A 27,611-nucleotide genomic window follows, 5' to 3' on the forward strand; every position below is an offset into this window, starting at 1 on the left:
TAACTCCTGAGCTACATTTACTGGGTGTAGATGATTCATACTTGTGTATATAAAACACTTCATGATGCTGCTTGGTAGATTGTACAGATATAATAAATGTGACTGACAAATGCTTAAACAAGCTTATCTTGACTTTCCTGCATTTTATTTTTTGGAAATATACCATTGTTTTGTGCCTTTTCTTTTCTACAGAACTATCATCTATAGAAGATCAGCCTGTTTTCTGTGGGTTTCTTTCTGCCTGGCCCTTCCCTTAAGTTTCATGACGGGGCATACTTAGGCAATGATGATCATTCATTCAAAGTAATTATATCTCGCCCCTTTAGTATGATACTGGTTGGGGCAGCTCAAGAAGATGACAAAACAGTATAAAATTAATAACATTCCATTAAAAACTCGACCCATATAGAAGAGAGGAGGCAACTGTGGTTGGCCAAGAGTGGCCAATTCTCTGTTGGGCAATGCAGCAATTTTATTAGCTCCACCACTTCTGCACAGAGGTGGACTTGGGGATTGAAAGTGGATCCTTTTGAGGGATCTGAGCTGTCAGTGACTGCCCAGTGATGTCATCGCTTGATGCTGCCCTGGACTTGGCAGAACCTACATTCATACGTTCATGTCAATTACTTGTTTCTTGTCTTCAAAAATGGTTCCTTCCTCTCATCTTTCCTGTCGTTCTCCTTGCCCTTTAAACTAGTCTTAAGTCTTACACCACAGACATAAGACTAGTTCAACCATTATTTTCTCTCGCTTTAGGAATCCTGGGGAGCGGTAGTTCTCTGAGGGGAGTTAAGAATCTAAAATTCTTGCCAAACTACAATTTCCATGATTCTGCAGGGAGAATCCCTGACAAACTGATAGGAAGTGAACTGATGTATAGCTTTGCAGTGAAGGTAAGAGAGTCAGTTGAACCTTGCTCCATTCTCATGTCACTAGCTACTCAGACTGTACCAGAACTCTTTATTTACCATATCTATTCAGATAACTTGATCTCCCTTGAAGCTCTTAGAAGCTAATCCAAACCTTGACAAACCTGCCTTGGCTCTAGAAATTAGCTCTAAAAATGTTGGATCCAGGTGGCCCTCTGCTCCATTGGGGTATGTGTGTGTACTTTCCACTCACCTGCAGCACCCTCTGTTCTACGGAGTGGGGTGGGCTCCTCACCTTGCTTGCTCCCATCTTGCTTGTTTACTTCTCCTGGTTGCATCTGGGGCTCCTGTGTGACAGGTGATGGATAGCTGTGACCAGGATGAGCAGTTAGCAAATAAGGCATGGGCACGTGGCTCCCTCTTCTTCCTCTTCACACCCGTCTGGCACAGGCAGGCAATAGACTGGTATGACCAGGAAGAGTGCACACAATCTGTCCTTGCTTGCTCACTACTTTTGGATGCAGTGGCCTATTACCTGACCGAGGTGCCATGGAAAGCTGGCATCTGGGAATTGTCAAGCCCTGAGTTAATCAAGTAATCTGTTAAGGTGTGAAAACATCCAAGGATTGTCTAAATAACTAGTCTTTAGCATCTGATAACTTGTGTAAATATAGCAAAGATTGCAGGGTAGAGCAATTGCAAAAAATAACTGTTCAGCCAGGGAAGAAAAACCTAGAGTCTAAAACACTGTGGATTCTTTAGCAGAAGAATTTATTAAAAGGTTATTTTATGCCTTACTTTATTTCTGTATATGGGAGACTTGTGACTGATTGCACCATCATTGCTGCATATGTATATGGGTGTAGGAACAATCCTGCATACGCCTTTAGTAATGTATGGAAATCTGTGTTGTGTAGGAAATGTGAACAGCCTTGGGCGTTTAGTATAAAGGAGAAGGCTAATTATTATTATTATTATTATTTAAAAAGGTCTGATTTAAAAGTATTCCTGTTCAAGGCATGAGATTTTAAAGTAACCTTTAAAGAAAGATACTGATACTTGAAAGATATTGCTTTTAGAAAATGAAATAGCTTACTGGTATTTTGAGGATCAACTTGATGTTGTTTTAGGGAAATGTTTTCCAGTAATGTGGAGTTGACAAGCTGGTTTACTGCTTGAGTGGATGGTGTGTTTTCTGAGCATTCTTTTGAAATACCTAGATTCTCTGGAACAACAGGTTTAAGGTAAGGCGTACTTTAAGGTTCAAGTCAGCTAAGGTATGTGCTGGGTGAAATACCTTTCCTATGTGAAACTAGAAATTTGATTTACTTCTGTTGTGATATTTTCCAAGGCAGGGTTTCTTAACCTTGTGCCTCCAGTTGATGTTGGACTACAACTCCCATTATCCCCGGACATAGCCTTTGTGGCTGAAGATGATGGGAGTTGTAGTCCAACAACATCTGGGGGCTCAAGGTTAAGAAACCCTGCTCCAAGGAGTTCTCTGGTGGCCTCCCAGACACTGTGTGTGTGTAGATATGTTTGGGTGAGAGATACTGCCTAATGAGTTTCTCAGTATGTATTCCACCCCCAAAGAAAATCTTGGCTAAAGGAGTACTGTCCTTGTTGTTGCTTTCATTTCTCCTGATGTTGTTTTCACAGGTGATCAGTCACCTTTTGGCTTCTGTTCTTCTTACAGGATATTATTGTGTCAAGCCTGATTCCCACAGTAAAAATCTGATAACTTGCAGCTGAGTCAGTATCATGCTGGAAAACATGCTTGTTAAATGAAAGGATACATATGGATTGGGGCTGGGAATGTGGAATAAGTACTTCTCAAATGTTGCAGTCTGTCATGAGGAGCTCTGTACTCTGTTGTACTTAAGGAGGTTTTGTGGTGGCTTGCAGGTCACTAATAGAGGCTGCACACTATATGGGCACACTTTCTCTCAGTGCGTGTCTCTGATCAGTTGTTTATTGGGCCTGTGTGAAGCTTTGGCCAAAGCTGAAAACTTTGTACAGTTCCCCTAGCAGCATCTGGAGATTACCATATTTGCTGTGCTGCACTTTATTCTGCACTGGCGGACTCCTTTATGGGAAATGGAGCCTTCTTGATGCCTGCACCATCTTGGAAGGCATGTGCGTAGCACTGAAGTGTAGTCCTTGCCCATGCTTTCCTCATCTTGAAAATATGCGAGGAGGGCTTCATGTCTTTTAAAGAGCCTGTCCAGCACTGAGAAGTGCGGCAGTGTACAGAGGTCAGCGCACTGGGAAAGGGCTGTCACACTGAAGTGTGTGTTTGCTAAAGGGGCCCTGCCTAAAAAATAATAATGTTCCCTGCCTTAATGCCTTGTGTGTTGTAGCATAAAGGTTAAAAAGAAATCTTCCAAATCCTTGCAACATCCATCCATCCTTCTTGATAAACATCAATATGATGATTAGTATTTTTTCTTTGTATTCTAATGTTATCAAGCTCTTTAACTCAGAGGCTGCTTGGGTCAGATTTAAAAAACAAAAACAAATGCAATGTAGTTATTAGGTAAGAGTAATTGCCTTTTAATGGATGGACTTTTACTTCAGTGTTTAGCTTTTGTAATGAGTTTTCTAAAAACACACAGACCTGTTCTTCAAAAGGACGAAAATGCTTGTGATTTACTGTACCAATGATTAACATTCATCATTGGATCAACATTTAAGCTACTTAGAGCATTATTCATAACTATCTGAATGTATTTGACATACCTCCTGATACTAAGCCAGACCGACAGTCATGCAGGTCTTCAAAAATCTGATGATACTCTGAATTTAGCTGTCATGTCACTCGTGTATTAATAGAATGCAGCAAAGTATGACAGTCATTTTTCTTACGTTTGAAGTGGAAAACTGCATCTCGAACACTAGATCAACTGAATGTAGGCCTGTATCCAGTTTCAGAGTTGCTTTAAGTAAAACTTATGCCTCAGAAACTAAGTTTACTTCACATTTTACAACGCATACTTTATTTCCTACTAGAGAGGTTTTGTTCCCATTGTAATGAAATACTCATGGGTGGGATAGGCCTTTAGGGAACTAGAAGAGGTCAAAGGATGAAATAATGGAGAAACATATGGATAACTAGGCACATAAGGGGCAGCAGTAGAGATGATAAATGTGGGAGTTCAAAGGGAAGAAATATAGTCTGGGCTTCTAGTAATTCAGAGCACAATCAGATCTGTTTAAATATGATTAATGGAAGATTCTTTCCATCTTTTGTTCTGGATATAAACATGTGTGGTCTGAGTTCTCCAGCTGTTTTCATGTGTAGTTGCTTAGTTAGTGTCTTAATCTTAGATATCTCTCTATGTCCATATTTGTTTGGATACTGTTTCATAGGCTTCCTACAACTGCCCCAGTGTTTGGATTATTCAGGGATGTGCGTGTATGTGTATGTGCCTGTCCATGCACAGTAGCATTGAGAGACCACATGTGCACACAAGGATAAAGCTTTGTCATTATGGGGATGAGCAGAGCTGAAGAGAACTGAGCTTCAGGCCACTATGTTCCCCTCTCTTCCTTTGCACATGAGGGGAAGTGATGGAAAGCTTCTACTTTCACTTGGAACAACCAAGTTTATGGTGTATAACTAGAGAGGCAGTTTTGAAATAGGGCTTCATAGAATGACAATCAGCACCTGTTGGAGATTGTGAAGTGTGGCCTAGCTAATTAGCACTCAGATCTATATCTGCTAAAAACTTCTGATATCTTTGAAAATACGCACCATATTTAGACTGCTTTAAAAGTAAGTTGACTGCTGCTTTAAACTGTTGTATTTACCACTTGGCTTACTTCCGTAAGTTGACTGCTGCTTTAAACTGTTGTATTTACCACTTGGCTTACTTCCAGGAGGAGGAAGGGTAGTTGCATATTGTCCATCTTTTTCTTGACTGTTCTGCTACTGCTTTTTGCAGACATAGAATTGGCACCCTGATCAAGCAGTATCAAGGTTGTGTGGGCCCACGTGCATTCAGAGTGGGACCTTCGAGATTCAACGTGAGCAGGATCTGAAATTAACTGTATGGGCATCAAAAAACGCACATGCCTTGGACGGAACACTGAACTTGACTATCCTGCTTAACAAGTGTATGTCCTAGTCTTTGAAAGAGCTATTTTTCTATGGTTCCAGCTAAACTCACCATAGATTCACTTGCATCCAATAATAATGTATGATTATAGGTTTCCTCTGCGGCAGCTGGAGGTGAAAGCTTTCCCATTCTCTGCTGTGATCTGATGAGTCTCGCAGCAGATGCTCTTTAATCTTTACTGCTGTTGCTGCTCATTCTACATAAAGCGGGTGGGGGTGGGGTGGGGAGAGTAAATCCCTGCTCACAGCAAAAGAAAATGAAGCAGCAGTTTCAATGTATTGCATTACAAAACATGGAAGTTAGGCTCTTTAATAGTAACTTTGAAGCATCTGTGACAGAAGATGCTCCACCCTTTTTTTCTAGAGCAGACTGCAGCAATGTAGAATGAGACTCAAAATTGGACTCTTGGGGAGCTTAGGCCACATGGATGAAACGCCTTTCTGAGCACAGCTGCCAAACTGGTGACAGGGGAGCAGGAGCCAGCATTAGCTGAGGCTTCAGTTATCCCATTCATTCCTTTCGCTGCTGGCCTTTTCTTGGATCATTCCATTTTTGTCATTTGCTAATCGGACTTTAGATCATCTTTCAGTAGAAAAGTGGATGGGCCACAGCGTTCTCTCTAAGGTGTGCACATGCTCACAAGTTTTTTTAAAAGGTATGCTCAGTTAATTTTAGATCCTGCTCAGGTTGAATCAGGAAGGCCCCACTCTGAATGCATGTGCGTTTATACTTTATACTGCTGCCTAGAACAAAACTCATTGTGCGCGCAGATGAGGAAAAAAATTAGAGGGAACACTGGCACCACACCCAAATATGGGAATGTTTCAGCTTTAATACCAAGCTTGTGGTGGTTTTATGCCCTTTATGATGCATTGACATCCCTGCTGCTTATGTATTGCTAGTTCTGAATTGCTCCTTTGCACATGAATGTGCATTGACCTAGGGTAGCCCCCTCTTGCTGTCTTCGTCATTGTGCCATAGGAGCCAGGGATACTAAGAGCAGTGTTCCTTCTAAGGTGTGTGCATGTATGTGCACTCACATGTTTTTGGATGTCCGCTCATTCAATTTTAGGTCCCGCTTAGGTTGAATCAGGAAGGCCCCACTCTGAATGCATGTGTGCACACACTGCCTTGATACTGCTGACCAGAACAAAACTCATTCTGCACACAGATGGAAAAAAATTAGAGAGAACACTGACCAAGAGCTAGCATGGGGATATGTAGCGGAGAAGACTTCACCGGCTAAACTTAGGTGAGAGAGACTGCTGGTACAGTAGGTCAGCAGAAAAACATGACTACCTTGTACTGTGTGAGAGAAATCTGATGTTGGCATTTGCTGTGTATTGGATCTGCAATACACTTTTAAAGAGATCATTAATATGCATCCTAAGAGGTTGGCAAGATTGCACTTACCTTTTATTTCTGGGCTGCTTAACTTGGCTTATTCACCACTGTTTCCATATCCCATCCTGTGTTAACATCTAAAGAGCTGAACAACAGATTTACCTAGATCACCAAAGGCCAGTCTACGTGTATTCAATAAGTAGGTGCAACTTTTAGTTGCTCCATGTGGCAGCTATGATGAATGTTGATAATCCATTGTAGTTGGATTATCAGGAAGTTAGTATGAGTTTGGTATATGATGATACCAAATACCATCATGTAGGTGATATGAGTTTCTCTGACAGTACAAATCCTTTTCAGAAACTTGCACTGGTATGGAGAAAATCATCCAGCCATACAACCAGCTTCTCCACAGAAGAGGTTCTTGTTTTGTTGTGTTTGCCATGGGACAACAGCTTCAGTGAAGACCAATTTGAAAGTGATAGCAGTTCGATGATATCTTATAGGATTTATAGGATTGAGATGCATGGTTTAGCATTATATGAATGAGTGCATGCTTCCATGCTTGTGAAATAGAACAAACCACATTTTGAACATTGCATATGAATGAGGAACTGCACCTTAACTAGAATTAGGGCAAGCTAGGATATCTGACTGGATTTTGTAGTTGGGCTTTTGGGTAGCCTTAAATGTGCATGGTTTGACTACTCTAAATATACAGAATCAGCATGGCTGAAAATGTGAGCATGAATTCTTCCATTCTTTCCTGGATGGGCATTGGAAGTGTACTCACAATCTTATTAGGGATGTGCAAATCAATATTACTCTAATCTGGTCAATTTGAACAATTCAGATGCGAATCAAATCACTCCTAAAAGAAGTGATTTGATCCTAATTTGAATTGAATTGGGCTGATTGAATTCAAATTGATTCAGTCTGTTCTTAAAATAAATGCCTGAGGGGAGGATGACAGAAAGAGGCACCAGGATCTCACCTTGCAAGCGCAGGGGTTGAGAGGTGGCAACCCAACCCGCTGGCTGCTCATTTCAAAAAGAAAGAGGCACAGAGTTACCCTTGAACCTCTCCTAAGCAGTGGCACTGGAAGAGCACTGAGCATTATCCCTGGATAATGCATTGCTCTTGCACAAGAGCATCGGTGCTCTTCCACATGATATTCATTCTAATGGCCTCTGTGCAGAGGCCAGGTGAATGGCTGGCAGACCATAGGGGGTTTGGATCGGGTTGCTCCCCCCCCCTCCTGCCATTGGCGCCAGCTGCACTGCCGGGAGTGGCTCAAAGACGGCTTCATGCCCTTTCCTTTTTGAAAGGAGTGTCCAGCAGACCACTGGGTGATGGTGGGTTGGGTTACCACCCCCACCCCACCCCCCACGCGCTCTCAATATTTGAAAAGTGAGGTCCTGGTATCTTTTTGTCATTTTAAAAGGAGGATCTCCTCCTGTTTTCTCCCCCCCGGGCTTTAACTTTAAAAATAGGTCGAATCAATTTGGAATTGATTTGATTTTTCATTTCGTGCACATACCTAAATCTTATGGCAATTTATATTCCTTTAAAAAACTTCCACAAAAAAGTCAGTTAGCAATGTCATAGTCTCATGTATCAAAATCTCCACCCAACCCTTGAAAAGTACTTAATGAAAACTGGAAAATACTGAGACTTCTATCACCCTGATTAAGCACCCTCTTTTCGCTATGTGTGTTAAGGGTTAGAGACTAATCCCATCTTGCATGATCTTGTGAAATCCCCACTTAGTGTGCGCACTTAGCACAATTGCATTGTATGCTTGGGCAGGTCTGGAAAAATCCTAGGCACCCAGAAGATAACTGCTGGTCTTAGGAATTGGAAAGATTTCTTGTTGGTCCTGTGAAAGGTTGGCTGGAACCTTTTTTAGTGCTGCGGTGGGGTGTTCCATGCAGGGTTTGGCCCCATTATAGTAAGCAAACAGAACAAAAGCCAGTTCCTGTTTCTGTGAATTCATCTCTTAGTTTGATGTCCAAAACAATCTGTGGGTGGGAAGGTATTGGAGTCCACCACCCCATACTCAGCTGTTGGCTTAGGTCGCACCCACTCATTAAAACGGAGGTGACTTGAAAGTGGCTGACAGATCTGGTTCTTGCTCATAAAGAAAGCTGGTGCTCTTATTACAGAGGTGTGACAAAAATATACATTTGTTTCCTTAAGAATAGTATGGCCTAGCTGCTACACCATGGTGCTTAATCTACCTAAATATCCTCCCTTATTAAGAGGAGGAAATCAATCCAAGTTAATGCTTTCAAATGCCTAATTCCATCCACTTTTCCCCCTAAGCTTATTCTTGTTTACTGCAGGTGCCTGCAAACTGTTTGTCTAAATGGAAAACCACTTTCTTATGCTTAACTGTCTCTGTAGGGGTGTACAGCTGAGTCCATGGCATAAGGAAAAGTTGGAAGGTGAATCTTGTGCTTTCTTTGCTTACCTCCCTCGGTCCCACTGCTCTGTTTTAAGGCAAATAGAGAATTCATTTGTGTACTGGAATCTAAGATACTGGCCCATGAGAAGAAAAGTGAGAGCAAAAAAATCTTAGGCTACAACTCAGTGCAAACTTAGTAGGATGTAAATCTCAGATGTCTTTCTAGGTAAAAATTAGTCGGGTTTGCTGTCTCCTAACTGCTGTCCTGTCACTTGAACAATGGCTACATATGAATAACTGCCTTATCTGTGAATATTCTCCCAGAAGAAAAACGTTGTCCTCTTATTCTGTCTTGCATGAATGATGATTTGTTCAGAGTTCGGATAAAAAAATAATGCCAATACGTTCCGTTGGTATATCTACTGAAATTGCCTGGTGAATGAGTGGTATCAGCTGCTCCACTCTGCTGGGAAGATGACCTGTCAAACCTCTGCTCATTCATTCATGTTACATCCGTGACAGTCCTATGTATGATTAACTTCTTCATAGCAATCCAGTTGTCATCAGCGATGCATGTTGAACTTGAAGATTTGAATGATATGCAGACTAACGCTACACTGGTGCTATGGGGAAGGGGTGATTCCCCCCCCCCCATCTCCCTTTTACTCTGAAGCCCACTGTGCCTCCTGAAAAGATGTCCCCGAGGGATGTGCAGCTCCCAAGCATATTTTCAGGAGACACTGTGGGCTTTCCTCTAGGGCAGGGTTTCTCAACGTGTGGGTCCCCAGATGTTTTTGGACTTCAACTCCCATAATCCCCAGCCCCAGTAGCCTTTGGTTGGGAATTATGGAAGTTGAAGTTCATTACATCTGGGGACCCACACGTTGAGAATCCCTGCTCTAGGGCTATGTGAATGGGTTCAACAGTTTGGGGTTGAACCGAACCACCCCCAGTTCAGCTTAACCCTGGACCGAACCTCCCCTGGCTGTTCAGGGGGTTTGTGGACCAAATAGTAATAAATAAATAAAATTTCAACTTATCCCCCTCAAGGTGGGATCTGCGGAGGTTCGCCTTCCCCCTGCTGACCTCGGTTACTATAGGCATTACCAGGTTAAGGCAGCCTTTCCCCTGGGGTGGTAGCAATTTTGGAGGCTGATGCACATGCGCAAATGGCCCCTGCGTGGCCTGGGTCATGATTTCCTTTTCTCTATTTGGTCTGCGAATCCACCCACCACCGGACTGGACTGTGGGGTTTGAGGGGGTGCCAGGCCGAATTAGTCCAGTTTGGTTCTGGTTTGGACTCGAACCAGGCCAGCCAGTTATGTGCACACCCCTGCTTCCGTCAAGGACCTATTTTAGAGGAAGGCACAGTGGGCTTCAGAGGGAAGGAGAGATTAGCAAAATATTGCCCATTATCTATAGCACCAGTACAGCATTAATTTGGGTATCAGCCACTGTATCTATAGGACTCGAATTGTGCCATCCCTTAAAAATTGATTAAAAATTGAAGTAGGGTACCTGTCCTAGATATCATGTAGGACTTCTTGATATGTTTTTAGCTATGATAAGTTTACAATTGCTGTAGTAACATTTGTAAGATGCTTCAGTTGCCCAAATGAATTTGGGTGTAAGTTCATTTTTAAAAGTCCCAACTGATGATTACAAAAAAAGAAGCTAAAACCACACGCCACCCACACACAGGTATAAGCTAACTTGAAATGATGGGTCATGAAGAGAGAACTGGAGCTTAGCAAAATTCTAGGTCAGAGCAACCAAAGTGCTCTAAAGATGAGGCAGGCAACCTATGGAGAATGTCTTGGCAACCCCTTTGAAAGAGAATTTCTCTTGAATCAGAACGAATATCCTGGCTGACACAGTCCTATGAAGTTGTATGGGTATTTGTGTATAGGAATAATATTATTTTTAAAGTAAGATGCTAAATGTGGCAGGGCTTAATGAATTACTCAACAAATTGATTTGTAAATAAGATGAGGGAGCCGTTGAGTGTTGGACTGGAGAGATGTGGTTTCATATCCATAGTTGGCCACAAAGGGAAGGGTGACTTTGGGCCAGTTCTCTTAACCTGACTTCACAACAGAGTTGTTAGGACAAAAAGTGGGGTGGGGAAGCACGATGTGTGCTGCCTAAAGCTCCTTGGAAGAAGAGCAGGATAAGAACTTAATAGGCACACTTGATTTCTTTGCTTATATGCTCAAATACAGAGAAATTTAGTTTTACAAACTAAAACTTTAAGCCATTTTTTGTGTGTTCTGCAGATGGTAAGAATTGGGGGGAGCCTTTTTGTACTAATCTTCTCCTAATAACAGGATTCTGCTATTACTTTCCTTCTCAAAAATGGCAGTGAAAATGATACCCTTGGGGAGGAGATATGTCTTCTCACCAGAGGACTGGGGGTACTTGCCACTGACAAGATGGCAAGTAGGTTTGTAGATGCCTGAGTTTGGTTCTATGGGATGGTTCTTATTTATCAGTATTTATATCCTACCTTTCCACTTTTCATAAAAATGTTCATGCCAGTTCATAGAAATGTTCTTGCAGGTTGTTTGGATCTTTATTTATTATTTATTTTTTAGATTTATATACTGCCCTTCCAAAATGGCTCAGGACCATCTACAGCACGATAAAAACAGTTAAAACAAGTTAACGGTTAAAATCAAACTATAAAAACAGAATAAAACCAATTAAACATTTCAAATAGCTAAAACCCCCTGAAAATCAGGGCAGCAATTTAAAACAACTTAAAATAGTTTGTCAATCATTTAAAAACCCTGGAAAGCAACACTCTTGTTGAGTATTCCCAATATTTTTTTTTTCATCTGCATGGAATGAGTTGTACTGGGTGGCAGTATCAAGGCAGTGTGTGTGCATGTGTATTCAGAATGGGGCCTTGCCGATTAAACTTTAGTGGTATCTAAAATTAACTGAGCAGACATTTTAAAAAAATTATGTGCACATGCACACATCTTGGAAGGAACACTGGTCTTGTTTCTGATCACAGCCCTCAGCTGATCGCAAGAACTGGTCCTGCAAGGAAAGGTCTTAGGAAAAAATACAACATTCTGCAATCACACCATGAATGGCACATGGCTCATGGGATTAAATGATCTCTGAAATCTGATTGTGGTTCAGTTCAGACAATACTCTTTCCTGTGAGTACCAGGGCAGTGAGTTCATGCATTTCCACCCAGTTCATATGTTTCAGAGTGCTGAATTCCATGTGTGGGCATAACATTTGAGTAGGGCGCATGTGCATAATGAACAATGGCATAAAAGTCTAAACTACACAATCAGTACCACAAATTTGTTGTATTGACCACATGACCTAGTGCTACATGTACAGGTGGACCTCATTATCTTCAGGGTTTCTATTCCCTGCTGAAGCCACAGATCACGAAATCGCAGTGAACGAGGCATTGAGGCAATGGGAATCGGGGCGGGGTAGGTTCCTAGAGGTTTAAAAAAGGCTAAAAATGGCTAAAAACTGAAGAAATGAGAGAGTGCCATACCATGTTCTGCAGGTCTCCAGCTGTCCAGCAGTGCCCCTTGGCAAAGCATAAATCCTGCCACTTCCCCATGAAAAATTTCCCAAGGAAAATTCTCCCCCCCCCAAAAGGGCCACAGAATGGCTCTATGTCACAAAAATGGTGGCTGGAAATAATCTCCAATCTCATTTCCAGCCACCTAGGAACCATAGAAATTGGTTTTTAATGCTTAAAAAAAACAATCCCGTGTATACTAAGGTCAGGTATCAGTTTCCTGACTGTGGATATGTGGAATGTTTGGAACTGTGAGTAAAGAGTTCAACCTGTATTGGATTTTTTGTATCTATTCCCTATTGAAACATTATGGTCCCTCATGGGTGTCCTATGGCTTTGGAGGCAGGACAGGCAGGCCTGGTTGGCTAGTAGGGAATAAGTTAACGAAGAACTAGCTTTCACTTACAAGTTGCATGTTTGTTTATTTTTATTTTGCTTTTACAGTGGTTCCTGCTCATATAATTTGGAAAGCTACCCAAGAATGCTTAACTGTCACTTAGTATAAATGTTGCACACTCTCTCACACTCTCTCTGTCTGTGTCATGGCCATTATGATATGTTTACCATTAAAAGCTGCATGAACACAACATATGAACTAGTTGCAGTTCTTTAGTATAGACTATACTTTCTGAAGACTGTCACCAGTTATCCTCTCTCAGTGGTTTTAGTTAGGCTGTTTCCAAAATGAATCTTGGCTGCTTCTAGTGTTGACGGTTCTGCCAAACACAGCAGACACTTTGGGGTCAGTACAAAGAATTAACCATAGGAAAACTATAAGCAAACAACTCACTTCATGCCAAATACAAACCTGAAAGTAAAAAACAAAACAAAAACCCACCCCAAAACCTTGATTAGTCAGCGACCAGCAGTTAAAAACTAAAATTAAAAACAGGGCTGGGAAATAGAGCATCATAACACATACATGCAGGAATTTCATTTTTGGAAGAGCGGTGTAGAAATTGAATGAATGAATAACGCACTCACTCACTCGCATCTCAGCTTACATGCTGCTGCACAAAACCTTGCCATCTCAGCTGTGATTGGTGCATACCAGTTCTCCAGAAGAAAACCACAGTACTCATCTGATCTGATCTGCCTGGCACATTCTTTAGAAGCGGTTAACATAAGAACAGCCCTGCCGGATCAGGCCCATTGCCTATCTAGTCCAGCATTCTGTTTCACACAGTGGCCCTGTTTCACACATTGGGCCACCAGATGCCACTGGGAGCCTATAGGCAGGAGTTGAGGGCATGCCTTCTCGCCTGCTGTTACTCCCCTGCAAGTGGTACTCAGAGAAATCCTGTCTCTGAGGCCGGAGGTGGCCTGTAGCCATTGATGGATCTCTCCTCCGTGTTACCCAAACCCCTCTTAAAGCCATCCAGGTTGTTGGCTGTCACCACATCTTGTGGCAGAGAATTTACACAAGTTGATTATGCTTTGTGTGAAAAAGTACCTCCATTTGCTGGTCCTAAATTTTGTGGCAATCAATTTCATGGGATGACCCCTGGTTCTAGTGTTATGTGAGGAGGGGGGGAAATTCTCTCTCTCCACTTGATCCACACCATGCATGATTTTATAGACCTCTATCATGTCTCCCCACAGTCGTCTTTTTTTCTAAACTAAATAGCCTAGGCATTGTAGTCTTGCCTCATAAAGAAGGTGCTCTAGGCCCTTGATCATCTTGGTTGCCCTCTTCTGCACCTTTTCGAGTTCTACAATGTCCTTTTTTAGATATGGTGACCAGAATTGTACACAGTACTCCAGGTGTGGCCGCATCATAGTTTTGTATAAGAGCATTATAATACTAGCAGTTTTATTTTCAATCCCCTTCATAATGTTCCCTAGCATGGAATTGGCCTTTTTCACAGCTGCCACACATTGAGTCGACACTTTCAACGAGCTGTCCACCACAACCCCAATATCCCTCTCCTTGTCAGTCTCTGACAGCTCAGATCCCATCAGTGTATACTTGAAGCTTGGGTTTTCTGTCCCGATGTGCATCACTTTACACTTGTCAACATTTGGCCACATCACTGCTAACCCCACCTTCCATATCATTTATGAATAAATTAAAAAGCACTAGTCCGAGTACAGATCCCTGGGGGACCCCACTTCTTAGTTTCCTCCATTGTAAAAACTCTCCATTTATACCTACCCTCTGTTTCCTGTCTTTCAACCAGTTAGCAATCCACATGTGTACTTGTCTCTTTATCCCATGACTGCTAAGTTTCCTCAGGAGTCTTTGATGCGGAACTTTGTTGAAAGCTTTTTGGAAGTCCAGGAATACTATGTCAACTGGATCACCATGATCCACAGACTTCTTGACACTCTCAAAGAACTCCAAAAGTTTTATGAGGCAAGATTTACCTTTGCAGAAGCCATGCTGGTTGTCTCCCAGCAGGGCCTGTTCTATGCACTTTACAGTATTATCCTTGAGAATGCTTTCTATCAGTTTGCCTGGAACAGACATTAAGCTAACCAGCCTGTAATTTCCTGGATTGCCCCTGGATCCCTTTTTGAAAATCTGTGCTACATTTGCTACTTTCCAGTCCTCTGGTACGGAGCTTGCTTGTAGGAATAAGTTATATATTTTTGCAAGGAGGTCGGCAGTTTCACATTTGAGTTCTTTGAGGACTGTCAGATGAATACTGTCTGGCCCTGGTGATTTGCTAGTCTTCAATTTTTCCAGACAGTTGAGAACATTATCTCTTGTCACTTCTATCTGACTCAGTTCCTTAGCCTCCATCCCTGAAAAGCCTGGTTCAAGAACAGGTATATGCTCAGTATCCTCTGCCGTACAGATGGATGCAAAGAACTCATTTAGCTTCTCTGCAACCTCCATATCCTCCTTAATAACCCCTTTCACTCCCTCATTGTCTAATGGTCCAGCCTCCTCCCTGACAGGGAGGAGGCTGTATCTGATGTATTTATATCTGATGTATTTAAAGAAGTTTTTGTTATCCCCCTTGATTCTTTTAGCTCAATGTTCCTCAAACTCTCTTTCCGCCTTACTTATTGTCACCTTGCATTTCTTTTGCCAGAGTTTGTGTTCCTTTCTGTTCTCTTCGTTTGGACAGGCCTTCCAGTTTCGGAAGGAAGTCTTCTTCTCCTGTATGGCTTCCTTGACATTACCAGTCAACTATACTGGCATCCTCCTGGATTTAGTGATACCTTTCCTCCTTTTGGGTATACGTTCTAACTGGGCTTCTAGTATTGTGGTTTTGAGTAAACTCCATGCATTCTGGAACGAAGTGACTCTCCTGATTTTCCCTTTCACTTTTTTTCCATCATACTCCTCATTTTGGAGAAGCTTCCTCTTCTGAAATTCAGAGTGTCTGTGTTGGACTTCCTTTGTGATTCTCTCCCTGCATGTATACTGAATTTGATCGCACTATGGTCACTGTTCCCTAAGGAGTCGATGACACTGACATCATGCACCAGGTCCTGGGTGCCACTCTGGTACAGAGGTTGCCTTCTCTCTGGTTGGTTCCAAGATGAACTGTTCTAGGACACAGTCATTCAGCGAATCTAGAAATCTGATCTCTTTGTCATGACTTGACTGTGAATTTACCCAGTCTGTGTGTGGATAATTGAAACCACCCATTATTGCTGCCCTGCCTCTCCTTGATTTCCTTCTGCAACTCCCGGTCACTGATTTCCTTCTGCAACTCCCGGTCACTGTCAGTGTTTTGATCCGGAGTGCAATAGCACGTGTCCAGCAGTACACTTTCTTTCAGGCCTTGTATTGTCACCCACAGGGTTTCTGTGGAGGACTCTGGTCCTCCTAGGTTTTCTAGCTAGACAGTTAAAGGGATTCTATCCCTTCCTTGATATATAGTGCTACTCCACCTCTGCGGCTGCCCTCCCTGTCCTTTCTGTAGAGTTTCTATCCAGAGATAAGTGTCCCACTGATTCTCACTGTTCCACCATGTTTCTGTTATGACCACTATGTCTATTTTTTTGTTATCAACTAAGCACTCCAGCTCGCCCATCTTGGCTCTGAGGCTTCTGGCATTGGCATACAAGCACCTATTTGCTGAAACTCTTACCTGGTGTATGCTATTTTTATTTTGGTTCTTTGATGTCTTTGACCAGCTAGCACAGCCTCCTGTCTGCACTTTATGTGGTTCTGCTCTGTTGCCTTCTGTTTTATCTGAATCTTTTACACCCTCGCACCTTAAGGAATAGCATATGTTGAACCCGATACTGCCCAGCTTTTGTCGGCTATTCCCTAGGCATCATTTTAAAAACTGCTCAGCAAGCTTTTTGATTTTAAGCACCAGCAGTCTGGTTCCATCTTGGTTCAAGTGCAGCCCATCTCTTTTGTACAGACCTTGATTGCCCCGAAATGTATCCCTATGCCTATCAAATCTAAACCCCTTCTCCAAGCACTAACATCTCATCCACGCATTGAGACCCCTCAGCTCTGCCTGTCTCACTGTACCTGCGCATGGAACAGGTAGCATTTCTGAGAATGCTACCTTGGGGGTCCTGAACTTCAATATAGGGATGTGCGAACAGGTTCAATGTTAGATAAGTTCAACAACAAACTGGTTTGGTCCAACCCCGGACCGAACACCTCCCAACTGTTTGGGGTAACATTTTCAGTTAAAAAATAAACTTTTATAAACCTTACTCCCTCCTGACTACATTTCCTCACATCATTGGTGCCAACATGCACCATGACAACTGTCTCTTCCCCAGCACTGCCTATCTAGATGCTGCATGATGTCTGCTACCTTCGCACCAGGCAGGCAGGTCACCGTGCGGTCAATACATGTGTCACAAACCCATTTCTCTATACCTCTAATAATTGAATCACCCACTATGAGGCCCCCACCCCCTGGGGGAGTATCCCCTGTGCAAGTGGATATGGGCTCATTGTCCATGGAAGGGGTCCCTTCTAAGGGAGCATTTCCCTTTTCCTCAGACTGATGTCCTCCTTCCCTGAGACCTTCATTCTCCCTGACAGCAAAAGAGCTATCAGCCTTGGAGTGGGATGCCTCTACCATGTCCCTGAACGTCTCTGTCTCTTTGAGCTTCTCCAGATCCGCCACCTTGGTCTCAAGGGAACAAACTTGTTCCTTGTTTGCCAGGAGCTCCTTGCACAGAGCACACACTCACGACTTCTGCCCATGTAGCAAATAATCAGACATGCGACACTGTGCAATACACTGGAACGTGCCAACTCTCCTGCTGGTTTTCTATCTTCATGACTGGTTTTGTTGGCTGTTCACAGTATTTGGAAATAGTTTATTAGCAAGTTAGGTCTTAGCTGTATTGGTACTGCTTAAATGTTCAAAATTCCTTCATCAAGAATATGAAGGAGAGAGTAGTACTTATCTTCTCTTCCCACTGGGCTCCATGTGATCAAGCGGACTTGTTCCAGGCTCCCACACACACTTCTCGCTAAATTCGCACAAAATTCCAGTGCCCTGTTTGCTATCCCTGTTAGATATGCTCTGTGCACTCTGCTCTTGGGCCTTCACGCTTGTATTCAAGACCAGCAAACAGTGCTCAGGAATGTGACCGCTCCCACAAGCTGAGGCAGGCACTCACCTGGAGTGAATTGCCCTAGAAAATCTGAAGCCCTAACAGACTTAGTTTCTCTGTCCCCTCTTGTTTCTTTGGTGATTTATTTATTTCTTATTTCTTTGCTGTGTTCTCTTGCTTGATGTCTTCTTTAGGAGAGAAATACAAGCTTGTTGCTTCCTCTTGCTCCCAGACCAGCAGGGAACAGGTTCAATCATAACAGTGCAAATATTGCTAATATAAACATAAAATAATGTGCAATAGGCTCAATATTGCCCAAACCACATGGACTTAGCTGGTTCCTGAGACGTATTCTCTTGAATGTGCCTTCCAGAATGGCAGAAGTCAAGCCACTGAACCGCACCAGCAAAAAAGCTCTCCTGATTTAAGGTAGTCAATTTTGTAAGGTACGCAGCCGGCTGAGGGTAGTTTGAGAAGCCACCTGAACTACTACTGCATAAGTATTTGCATAAGATTGCTTCTCCATATCCTCAATGCATTGTATAATGCTCCCTTTGCGGCATCATATCACAATGAAAGTAAATACTGTGGGAAGAGGCCATATCTGTCCAATATATTAAAAAGGCCCTTACACCAGATGGAGTGGAACTCATCTTTCAGTACCAGGCACTGATGACAAAAATGTAATTTGAGCCAGTAGCTAAATGTGTGAAGCCACCTCTTGAGAGGTTAAAGCTTAACTCTAGTTAAACTTGTCTCCAGGCGTAAGATGGCGTTTGAAACACATCTGGGCACCTGAAATATTGCATGAAGGAATCTGGATTGAACCACTTCCATAGGTTTGTAGTTAAAAGTGGAACAAATCTGGACCCCATGTAGCGTTTGTGTTGATACTCCACCTTGACAGCTGCTGGAATGAAATGGCCCCTTCTAGTGTGAAAATCTTTTGACATGGCAGATGCACTCCACTGTGCACCTGCTGTGGCATATTCACATTGTGTGTCCCATGAACCATTTGCATGAAAAATGATACCCAAGTACTTATCACTCCTAACCTGCTCAATCCTACTCGTGTTAATCTTCCACTTCTCAGCCTTTTGGCATGAAGATGAAGTGTAGACAAACTTGAAAGTAGATGATGCCTAGTGTCATCCAGTTTCTAGTTCTTTGCATGCTGATGTCAAAAACTGCAATACAAAATCAGTCTCTATCCATAGCCCAGCTTAAATACTGACCAGTGAACAAATCTCATTGATCCACCTCATTCTTAAACATATCCTGTTTGGATGCGGGTCCCACTGATTTTAGTGGTACAGACTTCTCGATAAGTGTGTGATTATTTAGAATTTCTGAGCTCCATGACATTTAATTCAGAACCTTCATGTTCAGTGAAGCTTTGGGAAGAAAATGCTCTGACAATCACAGTGGGCATCCCATTAACTTCGAAAGCGATGGTTTCCTTAGAAAAGGAAGTTAGTTGTAGAATTATCCCTCAGTTGAAGAGAGAGAAGACTTCTTGAGAATGATTTTGTTGAACACCCAATGACATGGAATTCTGGGAAGTCATCCTGTTTGCCCCTAAAAATGCAGCAAGGTGTAGTGGCAGAAAGATGACCTAGTCGTGAATTTTTGACTTCATAAATTTGAATAAAGCACCACATTTTTGCGTGGCAAAAGTACACTATCACTGCACAGCAACATCATTATAGCCTTAAAGAACAATTGTGTTTAGATATGAAAATGAGCATTGTTTCAATGTTACATTGTTCCAGAAACCTATGACTTGACCAAGCGGTGCCTTGTATGGCCATCAACAAAGGATTAGCATGCACATGTGGTGGTGTTTAGTGGGTCATACAAACTCTCCCGCCTATTCATTCATGTGTACATACACACTCATAAGCAAGACCAGGGCCTACTCCATACTTCATGCAGCAAATTCTTTTTCCAAGGGAACATGGAAAATATAGCTGGCATATATGCATCTTTAAATACTTACATACGTATGTCTGAGAAATCTGGCCCAGTCAGTGATCCCTGATGAGTGTTGAAAGGCTATGGGTGTAGTGGTACAGAAATAGCATCCAGAGATGTGGATTTGCTGGAAAAGGTTGTATTGGGGCAGGGGGAATTCCCCATGCAGATTCCCCAAATTTTGCATAAATGTGAATTAGATTTTCCTAAAATTACTATACAGGTTTTCCTGTTGTCCTAAATAGATTGTGATCTGATTTAGCATGTTGATTGACCTATTCATGTAGTGTAAAAAGAAAACCAGCCACCATGTTCATTTCCTTTCAATATATTTCAGGGTTTTTCAAGCAGCCAAGTAGAAATTTTAGAAGTAGAAACATTCTCACCCTGCTGCTCCCCACCCACCCATTTGATAGTATCTATAGACTGGTCCATATATTGATCATAGGGTTTACCTGCTGTCTTCTACTCCCGCTGAAACATGAGCCAGTTATGATTTAGACTAACTTAACAGAGTAACACTTGCTTAATGGATCATTTGTTTTCTTTCAGCCTTTTTTTCAGCTTGTAAAGTTACGAAAACTTGGGCTCAGTGATAATGAAATTCAGCGACTTCCTCCAGAGATAGCGAACTTCATGCAGCTGGTAGAACTTGATTTGTCTCGAAATGGTAAGCCAGAGAACAACTTGTTATGGGGCAGCCATATAGATATATTAAATCTGTTGTTGTTGTTGCTGTCGCCATTATATGATGATATAGTTTAATAGCATGGTTCAAGATAAATAAAATTCAGTTGTGTTAGAAGCCAATGCACAAATGTAAGGGTTTGTGTATGTGTTTTCCCTATATGTTCCATGTGCATTGTGTGTAAAATATGAAATGAAAATCTTCTTGGATGTGGGTGTAGGAGCCAAATGCAGATCTCTTACCTGCAAACTCTACCCATGTTTTCTCTATAGTTAACTATAGGAAGGCCTATACTACAGCTCGTTTTAACTGTTTCGCTCCAACACTGTAGATGGACACTTTCAGACTATCCGCCTTGACCTAAGATGGTGGCCTTGTGAGTCAGGATTTGTTGAAATGGTGGAACTTGTTTTGCTAGACTGTAAGTTTATGACATAAGGAATAACTTATAACTCAGTTATTGATCCCGCTCCCTGACAAGATAACAAAAGTTTATGTCTTGGTTGTACTGAACAAAAGCCGTAACTGAAAATATAGTTGAATATTTTGCTGTTGCTGTTTAAACACGATCCCAACAACAGCTGCTAACTTAGAAAACTATTTTAAAGACAGGGAAACTTTATTCTTATAGACTTACCTTGGAGTTGCATTGTAGAATTTATATATTCTGATTTTATTTTATAGAGATAGCTGTGGAGAGGTCTGTGAAGCAAATAAACACATTGAAGTCACTGTGCCTAAAAATCATTAGGATGTAGAAACGAAGCATTTTAGCAGTATCAGTTTGAGGTGGTATTGCCAAAACAAGATCTTATGCTTTGAGAATCATAGAAGTTTAGAGTTGGAAGAGGTCTTGGAAGTCTCTAGCCCAATCCCTGCTCAATTCAAGATTGCGGGGGTGGGGGGGCTTAATAAAAAACTGCTTCTCCCGAAAGAGACTCCTGCCTGCAACTTTGGTGAAGTTGCTGCCAGTCTGTGTAGACAACACTGAACTAAATGGACCGAAGGTCTGATTCTGTATATGGCAGCTGTATCTTTGTGTTTTACTTTGAAAAATTGTCATGTAAGTTGGAAGCACATAAAACTAATCCAAAATGGGTTGCCTTGCCTGCTTGGAAGCACAAGGAGTAGGAATAGGCTGAATGAAATTAACTGCCTGTATTCCTTACAGTATTGTAGGTCAGGTAGACTGTGAGTGTGTGTGTGTGTATGTATATATAGAGCGGGGGGAGGGAGGGGGGGATGATGGAAACAGGAGGAGGACTTGTTAGAATCCTCTGCAGGCCTTGGGCAGCCACTTTGGAGGGACAGCTTCCTTCATAGACTCACTGAATTGGCTGGAAGGCTCGAAGCCCACGTGTTTTGCAGATTGTGCACTGAAGGGTTTGTGCAGAGCTCAGTCTCAAGCTAAGCCAAGTTATCTGGGGATCGTTGCCATGCCGCACCCCTCCTGGCAAACGCAATAGGTCTGGTTTCTTTCTCTTTTGGCATCTAACTGCTACTCTTCACAGAAGCAATGGTAATAGCAGGGGTAAAAACAGCCCAAACTTTGGAAATCCGTAATTAAGGGAAAATAGAAACTGCTCTTTAAATTGTAGCTGCCTTGATAGATGCATTGCTGTGCCTAAGTGTCCAATGTTTGCGTTTTGGGCGGTATAGAAATGCATTAAATAAATAAATGCTATGTGAAGTCTTTAGACTCATACTTTATTAGATTCTTAGATGCCTGCAAGATTAAAGATACATTATTGTTCCTTGTTGCAGACTAAACTTTTAAACTCTTTGCTTTGCCCAAATGCAGCTGCTTTCAGAGCCATTGCTGCAACATAGCTATTGGGTCTCAGGCTTGGTTAGTGTTTGGACTTGGCCAGCTGACCTGCCCCTTGTACCATGTGTCCCTGCTCTTATGAAGTGTCTATATTTGGGAGGGAGCTCAGCTGCAAGTGCTATATTTCAGCTTTTGACACTTGAAAGGATGCATTGCTTACTCCTGTAGCTCCTGTTTGTTGGCTAGTAGTGCACATATTGAGTCTCCTGTTTATAGTGAAATCATATTGGGGGTTATATTGTTTTTAGTGGTACCATTTGCCTTATGTGTATTTTGGCTATTTTACATTAAAAGGGTGAGGAAGGAATAACTTTAATTAGAGCTCTGTAAACATTAAGGCCATATATTCAAGCATTTTTTTCCTTATAATTTTGGCTTTTCTGCCAAGTCATATAGTCTCACAGGAATCTTTGACTAGTCAGCTATGACATAATAAATCCTTTCACTTTTATTTCTGATTGACTTTTCATTGGGACTGTTGTCATGCAGTTAAGACTGTAGCCGTAAGTTTATCAGATCAACTATGTAGCAGTACTTTGAAATGTGGTCAAGTAGAGGTTGCTTCATTAATATACAGTTCATTGTAAATATAAAGGATGTGGAAGTAGGTAATGTACATTAATACCTTCCTTTTGTCTCTGTTACCCTTGGTTAAACTAGAAATCATTCCTACTTCACAGACCTCTCAGATTGCGTGATGATGCATCATGCACAAGGGTGTGGCATTAAAGCTGCTCTATAAGCTTCTTAATAGTGAATCACCTTAACAAAAAAGTTGTACAAATATTGACATTTAATGCAAACAAGTGGAACAGCAACTGAAATGCTTCTAACTCTGAGCTAAATGGCTCTAAAGGCTATATTTAAAGCACAACTAGCAGAACCCTATTCTACCAGTGTGTAAGAGAGACTGTGCTAACTACATTTCCCCATAAATAACTAGTATTCTGCATGTTATGGTGCAATGTGTTCTGTAGCTATTTGACTTGTCATGACTGTTCATTCTGTTCTGTATTCAGTATCTTATCAAGTATGTCAGCTACACATGCCACCAACTGTAAAATGGAACTTGGCCCACCTGCTTGAATTATCTAGTGCTGCTTGCTGTGGAAACACCTTGGTGCTATATATTACACCTGCTGGGGGATAGCACAAAGGGCATGGAAAGGCTAGGGGTTGGGGTGAAGAGGGAAGAAGGGGGAACTCTAGTAAAGTGGCAAGAGTGTCTGTTTCAAGAGCCTAATGGGGAGGTCTGGAATGAGACCAGTAGGGAAGACTCAGTCATTTCCCAAGGATATTCCTGTCAATTAGTGTTCTTCTAGCTCCTTTCTTGGCCTCTGGCAGGGGCATATCTAGGGCGGGGCAGGCAGAGCACGTGCCCCGGGCGCCACTTGAAGGGGGGGCACCATTTTTCTAAAATCAAAAATTTTTTAAAAAGGCTGCTGAAAACAAAATGGTCACTGTGCATGCTCAAATGGCATCTGTGAGGCCCTAGGCAATGCCAGGCCATGCAGAGGCCATTTGAGCATGCACGGTAGCCATTTTGTTTTCAGTGGCCATTTTGAAATTTTTTTTTTAAAATGGCCATCGCACATGCTCAAATGGTCCCTGTGAAGCCCTAGAGGCCAACAGGGGGAGGGGAAACCTTTGCATGCCCCCCATGGCCTTTAGGAAGCTCCCAGAAGGAGCTACAAGTAATTTTTTTAAAAAAAATTAATATAATATAAGTCACTGTACACATATTCAGTTTGGCACTATGTACAGAGAGTCAGGGCTTGTGAATAATGAGCTGAAGCTTATGTGCTAGAATTGTATTCATTTGCTCTTACTTTGCTTCTTGTGATAAGTGAGTTAAATGTGATGTCTTAATAATATGGCTATTAATGATGAGTTTGTCTTTGAATCAGTGTGAAATCCTTAGTATTAAGGCCCACTGGGAGTTTCTTGCTCTCTTTCTCTCATTTTAACTGTCTTTCTGAAATACTAGAATATATTCCAAGCAGTGACACAGTTTACTCTGCATATCGTTTAATTATTTCCAGAGTATGTGGGAAAAGTCAAATTCTCCATTTATTTTTAAAACTTATCTAATAGTGATGCTACAATGCATAGTAGAGAATTAGACAAGCACTTCTGTTTAGTTTTCCACGTACACCTCCACATAGTATTTGGGTATTTCATGAGCTCCAGCATACTGAAATTTGTAGTTTCCCAGCATTTTTTTTTTTGGTCTGGCTATATCCACTGCTAAATAGTTCTTGAAATATTAAAAGATTAGCGAGCTTGACTTGTATTTTTCAGCTGATATTATGGTAAAGTTATCTGAAAGATGGGTGTCAGATATCTGGACAGGGGGTGCAATTTCAGTGCTTGCCCTAGGTGCTATTTTCCCTTGATACGCCTCTGGCCTCTGGGTAGATAAAGATCCGAGAAGACATAAATTTCCCTATCCTGGAAGTTTGTCTAGTTTATTGAACTTGGCTGGTGTATTGGGTTGACTGCTTCCTGGGCACAACACAAGAAAATGGTTCAAATAACACATGTACATCTTTCTACTGTTCTGTTGGTGCCACAGTGTTGTCTGGCATGTGTGTGTATGCATGAATTAACTTGTTTTGCAGGTAAGGGTTGTATTTTATCATTTAATCCACTTCTACCTTGAGCAGAGTGAACATGAGTCGCTTTGGGCAAATAAGCTTGAGAAGATGAGCCAGAAAGGGGGTGAGGCCAGGGGGGCTGTGCAGTTTCTGGGGACAGTGTCTGTGTCTTGTAGAAGCTCAAGATTAAAAGGCAGTGGTTAGGAATGCAGTAGGATACAGAGAACAAGTGGACAGGAGTCGCTCTGTCCTTACTGTAAATCAAAGTGAATGCTGGGTGAAATAACTCCGTAATGTAAAGGAATTACTACTAAATTAGCTTCAGAGAGCTGGCTGAGATCTTTTGGGCAGTTGCAGCTGAGCATGAACGTAACTTTGTGGAGCTAAAGTAGCAATTATCCTGAGTGAAACTTGTTTAATAGTAACCCAGATTTATGACTTTCCCCCCACTAGGGTTGTTAATACTTTGCATTTGTATAGTGCTTTCAAATGGTCAAAGTGTTCCACAACAAATATTTTGTTCTCCCCAAAATTCTGTATAGGTAAAGTTGTGCCGCTGAGTTGGTGTCGACTCCTGGTGACCACGGAGTCATGTGGTTTTCTTTGGTAGAATACAGGAGAGATTTACCATTGTTATCTCCTACACAGAATGAGATGATGCCTTTCAACATCTTCCTATATCGCTCCCATAGTCTGGGAAACATACCAGTGGGGATTCGAACCAGCAACCTCTTGCTCCCTAGACAAGCTGGGGAGCTGAGACAGAGAGGGAATGGCTTGCCTAAGGCCACCTTGTAAGTTCCCGGCAGAGATGAGATTTGAAATCCTGATTTATAGTTCTTTGCCCTGCACCGGTTCTCAGCAGAGGCGTATCTAGGGAAAATAGTGCCTAGGGCAAGCACTGAAATTGCACCCCCTGTCCAAACATCTGACACCCATCTTTCAGATAATTTTACCATAATATCAACTGAAAAATACAAGTCAAGCTCGTTAATCTTCTAATATTTCAAAAACTACTTAGCAGTGCACGTAGCCATACCAAGAAAATGCTGGAAAACTACAAATTTCAGTATGCTGGGGCTCATGAAATACCCAAATACTATGTGGAGGTATACTTGGAAAAACTAAATAGAAATGCCAATCTAATTCTCTGCTATACATTGTAGCATCACGATTACATAAGTTTTAAAAATAAATCGAGAATTTGACTTTTACCAGATACTCGGAAAATAATTAAACGATATGCAGAGTAAACTGTGTCACTGCTTGGAATATATTCTAGTATTTCAGAAAGACAGTTAAAATGAGAGAAAGAGCAAGAAACTCCCAGTGGGCCTTAATACTAAGGATTTCACACTGATTCAAAGACAAACTCACCATTAATAGTCATATTATTAAGACATCACATTTAACTCACTTATCACAAGAAGCAAAGTAAGAGCAAACCAATACAATCTTAGCTCATAAACTTCAGCACAGTATTTACAAGCCCTGATTCTCTGTACATAGTACCAATCTGAATATGTGTACAGTGACCTATATTATATTAATTTTTTCTTTTAAAAAATTGCCTGTAGCCCCTTTGGGGGTCTGCTGTGGGGGGTCTGCAAAGTTTCCCCCTCCTCCCACTGGCCTCTAGGGTCTCAAAGGCACCATTTGTGTATGTGTGGTGGTCATTTTTTAAAATAATTATTTTTTTAAAAAATGGCCGCTGAAAACAAAATGGCCTTCATGCTTGCTCAAATGGCCTCTGCAAGGCCTGGCATGGTCTAGGGCCTCACAGAGGGCCTCACAGAGACACGCCATTTGAGCATGTCCAGTGGCCATTTTGTTTTTGGTGGCAATCTTTTAAAAAATTTTAATTTTAAAAAATGGCGCCCCCCCTTCAAGTGGTGCCCGGTGTACGTGCCCTGCCTGCCCCACCCTAGATACACCCCTGGTTTTCAGTGACTACACAGGAAGAGGATTCTGGGAAGTGATAGCCACATATTCTTGTTTAACTATACTTACTTTATTAAAATTTCTCACACCCCATCCACTGTTTGTGTGGAGTCCAGTGATGGTACAGCAGAGTCCACATATGCATTTTTTTTTTAAATTTCAAAACCTGTTCTCATTCCTCCTTGAGGATGTTAAACGTAAACAATGCCATGAGTCTGTGATCACGTACTTTGACTCTGCAAACAGACTTAACATCGTAAATGTGTTTTCAAAGTTCAGCTTAGGCAGAAAGGTTGTGCAGGGAGACTGCTATCTGTTGGTGCCGTCGAGCTTCTGCTTACATGAACCTCATGAGACAAAAAAGGGGGAGAAGAGAATACAAAGCACAATGCAATTCTGTGCGCAGAGCTTGCAGACACAGTGCCCTGACTTTCCCCAGCCCCAGACACATCGGTTCATAGTGACTGATGCTTCATCTGTAGTGTATAAAGCAAAGCTACATACAAATGTTGAGTTCAGTGGCATCATAGAGAGGCAATGCAAAGAATCGGTATAAAACTGTCTTCCTGATTAAAATGTACATTCCACACTACAACAGGGCCAGACTATCAGCTGTGGCAGAACTTATGATTAAGCTGCTATAATAATTGAGAGAGCAGTCCTGTCTGAGAGGGAAAGTATATCCTCTTAAACACAGAACTGCTAACATGGCTTTCTGCACTTCAGCTGGCCTAACTTTCACTTGATGGTGTGCCTGTTTGCAGTGGCCTGCGTCACAGAGCTTATAGTTTATAG

General features: G+C 41.9%; 1 protein-coding gene across 7 annotated transcripts in view; it reads left to right on the forward strand.

The window, feature by feature from the left end:
- Positions 1-27,611, forward strand: part of LRRC1 (leucine rich repeat containing 1) — a 150,132-nt gene that overhangs the window by 16,164 nt on the left and 106,357 nt on the right. For all 7 annotated transcript variants that reach the window (XM_053286404.1, XM_053286400.1, XM_053286401.1 and 4 more), the window contains exon 2: positions 20,315-20,432. In XM_053286404.1, the coding sequence (XP_053142379.1) occupies positions 20,399-20,432 (34 nt within the window). In that variant the 5' untranslated portion in view covers positions 20,315-20,398. The remainder of the gene's footprint in view (positions 1-20,314; positions 20,433-27,611) is intronic.

This window comes from Hemicordylus capensis, chromosome 1, assembly GCF_027244095.1.
Source record: "Hemicordylus capensis ecotype Gifberg chromosome 1, rHemCap1.1.pri, whole genome shotgun sequence".
Taxonomy (NCBI): domain Eukaryota; kingdom Metazoa; phylum Chordata; class Lepidosauria; order Squamata; family Cordylidae; genus Hemicordylus; species Hemicordylus capensis.